Consider the following 12914-nt stretch of genomic DNA (forward strand, 5'->3'; position numbering starts at 1 on the left):
GCAGCAACTAAAGATCCTGAGCACTACAACTAAGGCCCAGCACAGCCAAATAAATAAATATCTAAAAAAAGAAAAAGACTGATATGCTTGTTTTAAAGTCTTTTTAGCTTTTATTGCCCTTAAGTGTATTTGTCAACTAATCATATCAGTATTTCAACTGGGACTTCCTAGGTGACTCAGTGGTAAAGAACCCGCCTGCCAATGCAGAAGACATGGGTTCAATCTCTGCATCAGGAAGATCCTCTGGAGAAAAAGAAAAGATGGCAATCCACTCCAGTATTCTTGTCTGGGAAATCCCATGGACAGAGGAGCCTGGAGGGCTTGAGTCCGTGGAGTTGAAAACAGTCAGACACAACTGAGTGACTAACACCAACAACGTTTCAAGTGCTGTTTATGGAGGGTTTGTTTTTTTTTTTTTAGGAGTTTCTGCACAGACTCTCTCATTTGATTCCTATCCTCTCATCAGCTGGGTGAAGAGGGCAGCATTATTTTATTGTTCAGGGTTTGTAGGTCAGTCTGGAGATCAAGTTGCAAGTGAATGGTCATGCGACCTGTCTGTCAGTGGTAGAGCTGCATGAAGAATCCAGCTTCTCTGGTTCCAGATAGAATGCCATTCACCCCATCACATCCCAGGGCATTTTCTTGTCCCTGCCTTAGAGTTTCTCAAAGATGACATGGCTTAAAATTTGGTGCAGAAAAAGACTACTGTGTGTGATAAGCTTAGAAATCGCCAGATGCCCCAGCCAGAGACCATGATCGGTCATGCTAAGACCAGAAAAATGGGGAAGAGGGCCATTGGAAGGACTATTACTTTATTGCCTATAAGCCTTCACAAAAACCCATTTTTATTATTTAACTTGAAAGAAACCAGAAATCTATAAAGCCATCTGGCTGACTCAAGTCTATCGTTTATAGCCTTTTCCTAAGAAAGATCAGAAAAACGCAAGACCATGTGAAAGTAAATCAGTATGGAAACCATTCCTCAGCTGATCATTTTACTACCAAGCTTCCTGGGCTTCAAAGGAACAGCTCAACAGTTTTGAGAAGAAATATAAAGGTAATGGTGTACCTCGCTGAGCCGCAATAGCCTAACAGATGGAGAGAAGGCATCCCAGACGCTGAAAAAGCCACATGAGGCAGACACCCTCCCAGAACTGTGTCAAGCTGGCTTAATTAAAAGTGCCTTCTATTATTGTCTGTGATGATTCGCTGAGGAAGAAGAAGAGGCAGCGACCTTATATTTAATCATGTCAAAGGCTCAACGTTAATTCTTGGGTTAGTAACGTGGTTAATAATTTCTCCAAGTTGGCAGCTCTTTCCAGGGAACTGACTTCACCGGGTCTGAAAACCTGTGCACTGTGCCCTGGTTTCAGTTGTTGGCCGCTGACTAAGCATCTTTAGAGCTACCTTCAGTTGAAAGACAGACAGAGAAGTCTAACAAAATCCTCACTCAGCCAAATCTATCCCATATGAGAGGGCGAAGTTAATGAGAATCAGTCATGAGCCCTTGGCATGCAGCGCCTCTGCAACGTAAGTGATTTATAACCAGCATGGACTACAGTTTCTTAGCCTCTCCTTTTCATGCTAAAAAAATTCCATGTACAAAATTTCCATTCCAGCTAATAAAGGCAAAGAGGAAAAAAAAAGAGCACATTAACTTTGAGTATGTAGGCAAGACCCAGCGAGGAGACAGGAAAATAAACATGTAAGATTTAAAAATTGTGGGGAGCTGAAAGAATGAATGGGTGTGCGTACTAACAAACATCACAAAGGGCAGGGGGGAGATGATTGACAGACAGAAGGACAAGCAAGCCATTGTGGGAGCACAAACATTGTATGTTTCCATTTTCCTCCAATGCCTTTCTCTGTGGTGTAGTGATGGAATGAAACCATCCACCATTCACACCATTCTCATGGTGTGAAACCATCTTTGTGATGGTGCCTGACTTTCAACCAATGCAACTCCCTCTCTACAAATGAGTTTTCTAGTGAGCATGATGTTCTCCAAGCTCACAGGTAATACACTAATATGATCTTGAGAGGTTCAACCAATATTGACAAAGCTAAACTCCTTGATTACTCTCCCCCATCTCATCTCTCCATTTGAATCCCAGGAGAGTTGTAATCACCATTTCAGTTTGATACATATACTTCCAGATCATTTTGTTTGCATTTACACAGACACACTCACACACTCATAGATTCACATACACATACACAGATATGAAGATAGAAATGATAAATTAAAAAAAGTGATGATGCTATAAACATATTCATCTTTAATTTGTTTTTCTAACTGAATATCAGTGTATCTGTCCCCACTATCAGCGCAAGATAATGCTAGAGGTAAAAGGCACAAGATTTAAAAATTTTAATAGAGGATCATTGCTAAAAAAATCCTTCCACTACTAGTGTTTTGGCCTAACTTTTACCATGACATTATCAATTTTTCAACCTTTGACAATCTGATGGATTAAAAACAAATGGATTTCATTGTTTCAATTTGCATTTCCCTGGTGGAACTGTAGGCACTTAAAATAGTTTTTAGTTTTAGTTTTATCTCCACCGTAAGCCCAGAGTTACAGGAAGAATGTTTGTGGATCCCAGGTGGGTGGGTGGCCGGGAAAGGCAGTGTGACTCTCACACTGTTTCCAGTTTCTAAATTTATCAAACTGTAGTTAGCCAGTAGGGCCTGTGTGATTTCTGCCTTTTGGAATTTGATGAGATACGCTTCGTGATCTAATTCTTGGTCAGTTTTTGTAACCGTTCCCTATGTGCTTAGAATAGTAAGCACATAATATTCTTTACTGGATACTAATCTCAGCATAAATCAGATATGGTTAATTGTTGTATTAAAGTCCTCTGTCCTCACATATTATCAGTCTTCTTGAACTGGCAATTCCTGGGAGAAGTATGACAAAAATATTCTTCTATGACATAAGTTTTTCTATTATTTGTTGCTTTAAATATTTCCATGTTATGTTACTAAGTGCATAAAGGCTGGTGACTATTTTCTTTTCTTAATAGCTATCTTTCATCAATGTGAAATATTCCTCTTTGTTCCTTTCAAAATTTTTTTTGCCTTACATTGTATTTTTTCTGATATTAATATTGTTAACCCTGTGGTGGTAATGTAGTCGCTAAGTTGTGTCCGACTCTTGCGAACCATGGACTGTAGCCCGCCAGGCTTCTCTGACCATGGGATTCTCCAGGCAAGAATACTGGAGTGGGTTGCCATTTCCTTCTCTAGGGGATCGTCCCGACCCAGGAATTGACCCCGGGTCTCCTGCATTGCAGGCAGATTCTTTACCGACTAAGCTATGAGGGAAGCCCTGCTTTCCTTTTATTATGTCTTGTGTGGATCATTTTCTTTTTTTCAACATACTGTATTCTTTTGAATACAAAACCCTACAATATTCCAATCTCTTAGATATGTCTTTGATGTGATCCTTTGGGACTGTAGTTTCTCATCAACCTCTTTCTCATCAATCCTACCTGCCTTCTGTTTTTCAGAGATCTTATCCATACAATGGCATACCTTGTTTTCTAGCACTATTATAAATTAAGATGTGTGTGTGTTTGTGTGTGTGAGTGTTTTCTGTCATTTAAGGGAAGAAGAGACGACATTAAATGTTCAGGCTGCCATCTTGATCCAATCCTATGCTTTCCCTAACACCAGATTTCCTTCCCCTCTGCCACTCCAAAACACTCCTTTTTTGGGACTTCCCTGGTTGTCCAGTGGCTAAGACTCTGAGCTCACAATGCAGGGAGTCTGGGTTCAATCCCTGGTTGGGGAACTAGATCCCACATGCTGCAGTGAAGATTGAAGATCCCACATGCCACAGCTAAGACCCATCATAGCCAAAGAAATAAATAAAAATAAATAAATTTAAAAGAAAAACTAAAAAAGTAAAATAAAAGAAAAACTAAACCAAAACACTCCTTTCTTGTTTTCCAGCTAGGATGATCTGGATAATGGAGGTGCTGTGAGAGAGAAGGTGCAGAATAGAATTTATAATTATGCTTAGTCAGCATGCACCCGTTGAAAACCTAGTATGGTTCCCATCTCTTTAGGAACTAAAAGTTGACTTCAACTTGAGTTCCTCTGGCATGCATATTCAGTAACAGCATACACAGCTCCATGTTATCTTTTTCCCATCTCATTCCCAGGAAGGTCTGTTTAATAAACAGTCCATTTTCAGACAGCGCTACTAGTAACATCACGATATTGTTTTTCTAAGTGATTTACTGTCAGTACGTATATCCCAGTTTCTTCCATGGAAGAGACAGGTTTAAAGGCTACTAACTAGACAATTGGCAAGACCTGGCACAAATTAATAGCAGTATATATTTTAGTGATATTTTGGCCATTAAAGGTAACATTTAGGCTGTACTATTTTTAAAGTCAGGAAAAAAAAAAACCCTCACAATTATTCATAAAACTCTTGTGCTTTGTTTGCTTTCTTATTTATTTGAAATCTTCTCACCTCATTTTCTATGCTTTATCTTTATACATCAAGCATTGTTTTTTCTCATTTATAGGTCATCAAATTCCAACCACAAGATTTCAGACTAAAAAGGGCTTTAGAGTTAATTAGGTTAGGCCAATCATACAGTGTTTAAGAGCTTTTGTGACATGTTCAAGTTCACATATTGACCTTGGGGCAGAGCTATAGCAGAATGTGGGTTGCTTGACTCCAGAACACTATATGTAAATTTATGTTTACGGAAGACTTTTTAAACCCCATCTCATCTGCAAAGTACCAAGAAACTCCAAGGAAGAATCTTGATGGCAAGCATGAATAATCTCAGTTTTCATAGGAAGGGACATTGAGCAGGAAGGATGAATTGATGACTTGCTTAAGATAATCCACATCGGGAGTTGTTGGGGACAACTGGAGACACTCACTACCAGGCCTCTGCATCTAACAAACTCTCCATCTCCTCAGCACACATCTCTACTTCCTAAAAGGACAGAGGTGCCTTCTCAAGGAACTATTTCAGGGTTCAGTTCCTAAAGGACACAAAGTATAGACTCACCTTTTTCATTTTTTTTGTAGAATCTCAGTTCCCCGATCAGGGATTGAACCCATGGACCTGGGAGTAGAACCGTGGTCTTAGCCGCTAGACTTTCAGAGAAGTACCTAGATTCATTTTTAGACTGTCAAAATACAAGTGTCTCTTTGGTTTGTGATGACATTTAAAAAAAAACCCACCTAGTCAGAACCAGGTTGCTGCTCTTTACTCTCTAAGTTATGTTTGACTTTTTGTGACCCCATGGACTATATAGCCCGCCAGACTCCTCTGTCCCATGGGATTTCCCAGGCAAGAATACTGGAGTAGGTTGCTATTTCTTTCTCCAGGTGATCTTCTCAGGGGTTGAACCCATGTCTCCTGCATTGGCAGGCAGATTCTTTACCACTGAGCCACCAGGGAAGCCCGAGTCAAAACCAGGTAATCTATTGCAAATTGGAGACTGAGTCACCTATAATCCTGGATAAAGTAAAAGAAAAATCCCTTCTAGTTCTTTGTTTATTGTTTCTTCTTGAGTGGAATTTCATTTATTCATTAACTTAGCTCTCCTCCCAACTGCTGGGCCTTATAGTAGGCCCTCCAGTAAACATTTAGGACTAGCCATTTGTGCTCTATATAGGATTTGCAGAGCTCTCTCTCTGCCTTTGAGTAATGAATAGTTCTTTAGACTCTAACGATTTGGCAAACTCTTTTTAAACACTAAGAGTCCAAGAGTCTGCAAAGTATGGCTGGTGGACCAGCCGCATGTTTTTGTAAATAAAAGTTTTATTCGAACACAGTCAGGCCCATTCATTTGTGTGTTATCTATGGCTGCTTTTCCTCCAAGAGCAGAGCTAAATCAGAGTGACAGAGACTATATGTCTTAGAAAGCCTAAAGTATTTGCTCTCTGAATCTTTACAGAAAAAGTTTGCCAATCTTTGCATTTAAAATCTATTTATTGCCTTTTATGACTAACATGGAGTTGAACCAGTGACTAACTAAACAACAAATTTGTTGTTGTTGCTATTTTAGTTGGTAAGTCCTGTCCAATTCTTTTGCGACCCCATGGACTACAGCCCACCAGGCTCCTCTGTCCATGGGATTTCTTAAGCAAGAATACTAGAGTGGGTTGCCATTTCCTTCATGAGGGGAAACAATAAATGCCTTGTGATAAATGTTAGTAGATCAGCAAACTTCGAACCTCCGCATGGAAGTCTAATTCAGTGTTACAGATTTACAGGCTTAGCTAACATGCGCATCAGCAAACATAAGTAATAATGGTTTCTATTTGCATGGCACTTTATAGATTATGAAATATTGTATATGTATCTCATCTGATATTTCCAGTAACTCTAGAAAGAAGGGTCTTACTTTTTCATGAGGTAACAGCTTCAAAGATACTACCTCTCTCAGGGTTAAAAGGAATTCAGATTCAAGCCTTTTTATCTTTATTTTTTAGCAGTTAAATTGATTTCTTTATCTCTGCAAATTGCTGGCTTTAAAAAAAAAGGAAGGAGGAGTTATTAACATCATCTTACGATGCACTAACTTGAAATAATATAGTAGAAGATTATTTGCAATTAATTGTACATTGTATTAACACATCCTGTTTTCTTACTGTTATGTTTTTATGTCAGTAAGTTGGTAATAATATAAATATATAATCTGATGGTTTAAAAAGTCAAAATAAATAAGACTGAGTTTTAAGTTAAAAATACAATATTAAATCTTTGAAATCTTAGAACTATGAAATAAGTCAGTTATTTGGCTTTTTTGAAAAAGAGAAATTATTATACCAACTCCCACCCCCTACTACCACTGAAAAAAAAACCTCATGGAGTGGTATAGAAAAATAAAAATATAAGTATATATGAAAACTTATTGATAAAGTTCTCTGTTATGGGTCAAACCATGTTAAGCAAAAAATATTTCAGTGGTGGTTACAAACTTTAGATGACTGTTATATTTCCTGCATCATACAAGAATTGATCTCTGTGCAATCAAACAACTTAGGAGCAACCTCTAGTTGACCAAAACATTGCTGTATCAATCTTGGAATAGCATAAAAAATGAAGACAACCTATTGGACGATTCCAATGGGTGGCATCTGGGAAAGACAAAACAATGGAGAGAGCAAAAATATCCATGCGTGACCAGTAGTTGGGAGAAGAGAGGGATGCTTAAGTGGAGCACAAACTATTCCATATGATACTGTAATGATGGATACACATCATTATACATTTGTTCAAACCCACACAATGTGCAACATCAAGAGTGAACCCTTGTATAAGCTATGAACACAACTAACTATGATGATGTGTCCGTGTAGGTTCATCAGTTGTAACAAATATTCCACTCTGGTGAGGAAGCTGCTAGTGGGAGAGATTCTATGTCTGGGGGTATGGAATGTATGGGAAATCTCTACACCTTCCGCTCAGCATTGCTTTGAACCGAAAATTGCTCAAAAAAGTAAAGTCTTTTGAAAAAATAGCTAGTACAATGAGCTAACACAGGCCACGATTCTATGTTCTCCTCAAAAGCTTTACAAATGTGCATTAAAAAAAAAAAAAAATTTCAAAGCATACTCTGGAACGGATACAAAACACACACACACAAAGACCTAGAATCCTTTCAGGAGAATGGATCCACAGCAAACTTACTTCACACCCGGATTGAGTTTCCCACGAGCACGACTCCTTCTCCTGAGAGAGAACCGCTCTTTGGAAAGCATGGTCTCCCAGGCACGTCTGACACAAGGAAGGCTCAAAGTCTGGTTCCCCTGGTGGCCCGTGCACCGCCGAGGGGCCCGTGTACTTCAGGCTGGGACTCTGATGCTTGTCCACACTGACCATTGGGCTCTTGATCCATCTTCGTACCTACAATGTGCAAAGGAAAGAAAAAGTGTGTTTTACCTACTTTGATGTCTAACAGGGCTTTGGCAGGAAATTTGGTGGGATGGACACTCTTGAAAGGAGTCTCTCCACCTCTCTGTTGGGTCTTATTCTGAATCCATCAATGCTGGCTACTCACTTACCCAGAGTGTGTGGTTTTGGCTGATCATTTCAACTTACTGAGACTGTCTCCCCATCTGTAAGATTCGGGGAATAAAATTTCCCCCGAGGTTGTTGAGCCAGATGTTAAAATATTTGAAAATGTTCAAGTGTTTTGCCTGGCACACAGTGTTAAGTAAACGGTGCCTATTTTACGTTGACTCTTACTATTAAGTTTATGTTAACAGAATGATAGTCACAAATGTCTGAGGTGAATTGCTAGGTATTGTAACCAGAGAAAACACTAATGCCAGAGCTTAGGATCTAACTGCTGCTAAATGAATTAATACATATTTCACTACTGTAAAAACGTGATTATAAAAAATGTTGCTCCTGGCTAGGAAATTATCTCACTTATTATTTTTCTTAAAGTTTTAAAACTCACCACTTCCCTTACTTTCATGTAGAATTCTTGTAGAGAAAAAAAAAAAAAGTAAAGCTATTCTAACATTAAAAGAATAAAATTTATGGGATTTCCCTGATGGTCCAGTCATTAAGAATCCACCTTCCAATGAAGGGGATGAGGATTCAATCCCTGGTTGAAGAAATAAGGTCCTGCATGTCAAGGGGTAACTAAGTCCACACACCACAACTAGAGAACGCCTATGTACTTCAAAAAAGAGGACACAGTGCAGTCAAAATTTTAAAAAATAAATAAATAATTTTAAAGGATAACATTTATATAGCACTTTAAATATGAAAGACATTGTTCTAGGTATTTAACAGGCAGAGTTTTGTTTAATCCTCAGAATAGTCTTACATAGTAAGACTGAATAGTCTGAATAGTAAGTAATAGACCTGAATAGTCTTACAGGTACTATTACTAATCCCATTTTGCAGATGAGAAGACAGAGGCACAGAAAAATGAAGCAAGTTTCCCCAACACACAATACTCGTGTCAAGCAAAGGCAGGACCCAGCATCCTGAATCCAGAGTCTACTGCTTTACAAGCATGCAGTTTTAACAAGTGGTGGAGTACTTTATGACTTGTCATCAAGTGCTTGAAATTTATCCTGATTTAATACGTCTTTTTCATGTTCTTTGAAACTCCAGAGGGTTCTTTTACAGTCAAACAATTGGTGAAAATAGTGTATACTAAAAGGATGAAAAAAAATAAAATCATGGTACTAAATTTTAGTCAGTAATGCTGACAACTAGATTTTTAAAAAAAATTTTTTAAATACTGAGAATAAACTAAAATTGCAATAGCATAAGAATGTTTAAGCAATTTGATGGAATATTATGCCATCACTAAAAATAAATATTGTGAGGACCCTGCGGCAACATGAAAAATGTTTAGAAGGCAATTATACGAAAAAAGCCAAATACAGAATTGTTCAATCACTATAATTGCAAATGTAAAAATACATGTACTATCTATAGCCAAAGCTATAGACAAAGCAAGAAAGTAACAGGCAAAATAGAAACTGATATGTTTCCTGTTAAGATCATGGATGCCTTAGTTCTCCTTCTTTTTATAGTGTCCTGTTCTTTAATTTTTTTTAAAGAATAATTTCTTTTAAAGTATATAAGAATCTCAAGCAAATAAAGTCACCATATTTCTTTCTTTGGTTATATATGGATCTTTTAATTGTTTTATGTATAGATATTCTTTTAAATGCCATTTAAAATAATCTTTTTACATTTACTATCCTAATGTTAACATTGGGACGATTTCCATCAGTATTTCTTGCACTCTGGGGTCCCATAAGCATGTTAGTGGGTGCATTCAAAGTGTTTGATTCACTAATGAAAGTCTAAATGAAACTCTCAAAGACTACAGTAGAACCTTTCTTCCTGATGATAGTACCAAATGTGTTTTTGATCAATCTAAAAAGTACTAAATTTCATTAGAGACGGAAAATAATTTTTATTCTTATTCTTCAGAGAGATTTGAGCTTGAAGTTTGGTAACCATTTCTGATTAGTTGCCAACCTTTTATTTTAATATCAATCTATTCTGGCTGACTTTCAATGTCTCTTTTGCCAAGTAGATTTAACTTAGGGGTTACTATGATTAGAATTTTAAACAGATTTATCATCATATAAATTTGTATGACCTTCCTAAGAATCTAGGTGTATTGAAATATAAGTTTCATATTTATGGACCATGATATCTAGACTAAGCCTTATGCAATATGGTCTTACAGTTGCTCAGTGTATAGTGGAAGAATTTCCATGTGACTGAATCTAACTTTTCATTAAGTTATAGAAAAAAAAAGGGGGGGGGCTTATAAAGGGACAAGAATTTAGAGACATCTCACTCCAGAGAATACAAATGATCTGTGAAATTTTGTATGTTAGAAATCATAGGGATTAAGAGTCACATAAAGGATTGTCATTTTATTTGACAGCAGCTAAGAATTTCCAAAATAGTTTAGATGACTGAGCATGGGCTGTCAAACAACCCATTTGTTGTTGTTTTTCAGTTGCTCAATCAAGTCTGATTCTTTGCAACCCCTTTGACTGCAGCATTCCACACTTCCCTGTTCTTTACCATTTCCCAGAATTTGCTCAAACTCATGTCTATTGAATCAGTGATGCCATCCAACCATGTTATCCTCTGTTGCCCCCTTCTTCTCTTGCCTTTAATCTTTCCCAGCATCAGGGTCTTTTCCAATGAGCTGGCTCTTTGCATCAGGTGGCCAAAGTATTGGAGCTTCAGCTTCAGCATCAGTTCAGTGAATATTCAGGGTTGATAATTCGAGAGTTGAAAGAGACCCAAAGATCTTAGCAATTTGCCCAAAGTCACAATGTGAATTATTAGGTAGGAAAAACTACACATCTTAGTTTAAGCAAGTCAGTTTCTACTAGGATAAAAGTTGGCAAACTCAGTGCCTTCAGAGGCTGGCAAGAACAGGAAACATGTAAAGCCTTAAGACTAGGGTATAAAGATAGGGAGTGTTGGAGATTGTGGCAAACTAGGAGTGCATGCCTTGCTAAGGGTTCTTTAAATTTAAATTAAAAAAATGAACAAATACACAAATAAAATCCCCAAGCAAACAATGATGCCCAAATAAAGTCCTAGTTAAATATACCCTACACCTTCAAAGATCACTGCTTGACCCTTGAAGTTATTCTTTCAAGTAGAGTATGTTTGAAATAGAATGCTATGAAGTAGAAATAAAATGATTTGGTATCTTCTAACTTAAAAAGAATCCAGTAACTTCTACTCACGGGTTTATCACTCACTGTTGGAGACCAGCTACGAGTCAGGCATAATCTAGTCATTGAAAATTTGCAAGTCAGATCCCCCAAAACTTACCCTCATGGAGCTCGACTTATGACTACAAGAATAAATTTATTTATTAAGGGAATAAATTATTTAAATAAATAATAAGGGGAGATGTAAAGCAGAGAAGAATGATCAGGCTCATAGTGGGTGGGAGGACTCAATTTTAATTTTATGGGATTTCTGGGGAAAGAGAAGCTGTGAAGGTGGTGAGTTGGAGACTTGAAACCAATAGCCACATTCTGCCGAAGTCTTCCAGGGAAAAAGCCCAGTGACTTGCCAGGATCTACTTGTGATGCATGTGTCATATCCTTGGGGCTTTGGTTATTAGAATCTATTATATTTCAAGTAAACTCACTGAATATATGATTTCCTCAAGTCTTCTCAGAGGGAGTGTTTGGAGGCTTAACACCACCTCGCCCCGGGGGCAGGGAGTGGGTGGGGTGACATTTCTTTAGGAAGGTCTCTGATTCCAAATGACCTTCAACAAAGTAACCCCCTGGGAGAGTCTCACCGACGCGTGACTAGGACCCTCCTTATCTTTCTACAGAGGATGTGGAGAGGAAAGTTTATGACTACTCCCTTTCTCCAGAGCCGTTAAGGCGGAAAGGTGTTATAAAAATAGACAAAGTAATACATTTGGTAACAGGACGGTGACTGGCAGCAATCGCCCGCCTTGTCTAGAAGTGGTTTATCCCCTCTGGCTAAGCCCTCACCCCGGCTTCCGCCCGCCCCTCCGCACTGCTCCGTTACACATTGCATTGCTCTGGGGCCTCCCAAGTGGTCTCTCTCGGCCTGATCCGTGACGCGGCTGACGACGTGTGCTTGAGTCTGAGCGAACGGCTGGACGGCGGCGAGGACCCCGGCCCTCCGTCCGGCCTCGGACGCCGGCAAGGTGCCCTCCGAAACTGCTGAGTGCGGGGCCGCTCCCGGCCCCGAGGGACTTCCAGCTTCAAGCGGCCCATTGTGTTCCTTCGGGCGATGCACTGCGCTGCTGCCGGGAGTCGCTGACAGCCAGTGGCTTGGGGAGCCCCGCAGAGACCTGTCACAATGGCGCTCGGAAAACGGGAGCAGCTGCGTGTGTGAGGAAAATCAATGCCCGGATACAGGCTGCCGGCCCGGCTCCGAGGCCACCTGGCCCTGGTTTTATTCAGAGCCACACACCCGTTTGTGGCTAGCCTTGTAAACAAACACAGGCTGGGGGTGAGACATCCCTCTGTCCCTGGACCAGTCAAGAACTCCCTCACTTGGGGCTTCTGGAAGCCTGGTCTCCAAACTGCACCAGATTTTTAAAGCAGCAATTACCTCCCCAGACAGCAGGGTCAAAGAGTAAGGCCTTTCTTTTAACCTCGCAGCTACTCTTGCTGAACAATGTGTATGCTAAGTATTAAGCCAATTTCTTAGCTAAATCAGTCTGTCCTGGTTTTGTTAATTTCTTTATGTGAAAAAAACAAATCTCTACAAGCAATAATCCCTGACTAGAAAATCACCAGATGGGATTAAAGAGATTGGCCAGCTTTGAGGGATTTTCCACTAGTGCTTTTTTCCCATTACAAAATAGTAAACAGATATTATTCTTAATTTAATATGTTTAGCCGATAATGATGTCAACTGATGCA

General features: G+C 39.1%; 1 protein-coding gene across 1 annotated transcript in view; it reads right to left on the bottom strand.

Annotated features, from left to right (window-relative positions):
- Positions 1-12914, bottom strand: part of SGK1 (serum/glucocorticoid regulated kinase 1) — a 111101-nt gene that overhangs the window by 58236 nt on the left and 39951 nt on the right. The window contains exon 2 of the mRNA XM_043888392.1: positions 7675-7890. Coding sequence (XP_043744327.1) covers positions 7675-7890 — 216 coding nt within the window. The remainder of the gene's footprint in view (positions 1-7674; positions 7891-12914) is intronic.

Source organism: Cervus elaphus, chromosome 26 (genome assembly GCF_910594005.1).
Source record: "Cervus elaphus chromosome 26, mCerEla1.1, whole genome shotgun sequence".
NCBI classification, from domain to species: domain Eukaryota; kingdom Metazoa; phylum Chordata; class Mammalia; order Artiodactyla; family Cervidae; genus Cervus; species Cervus elaphus.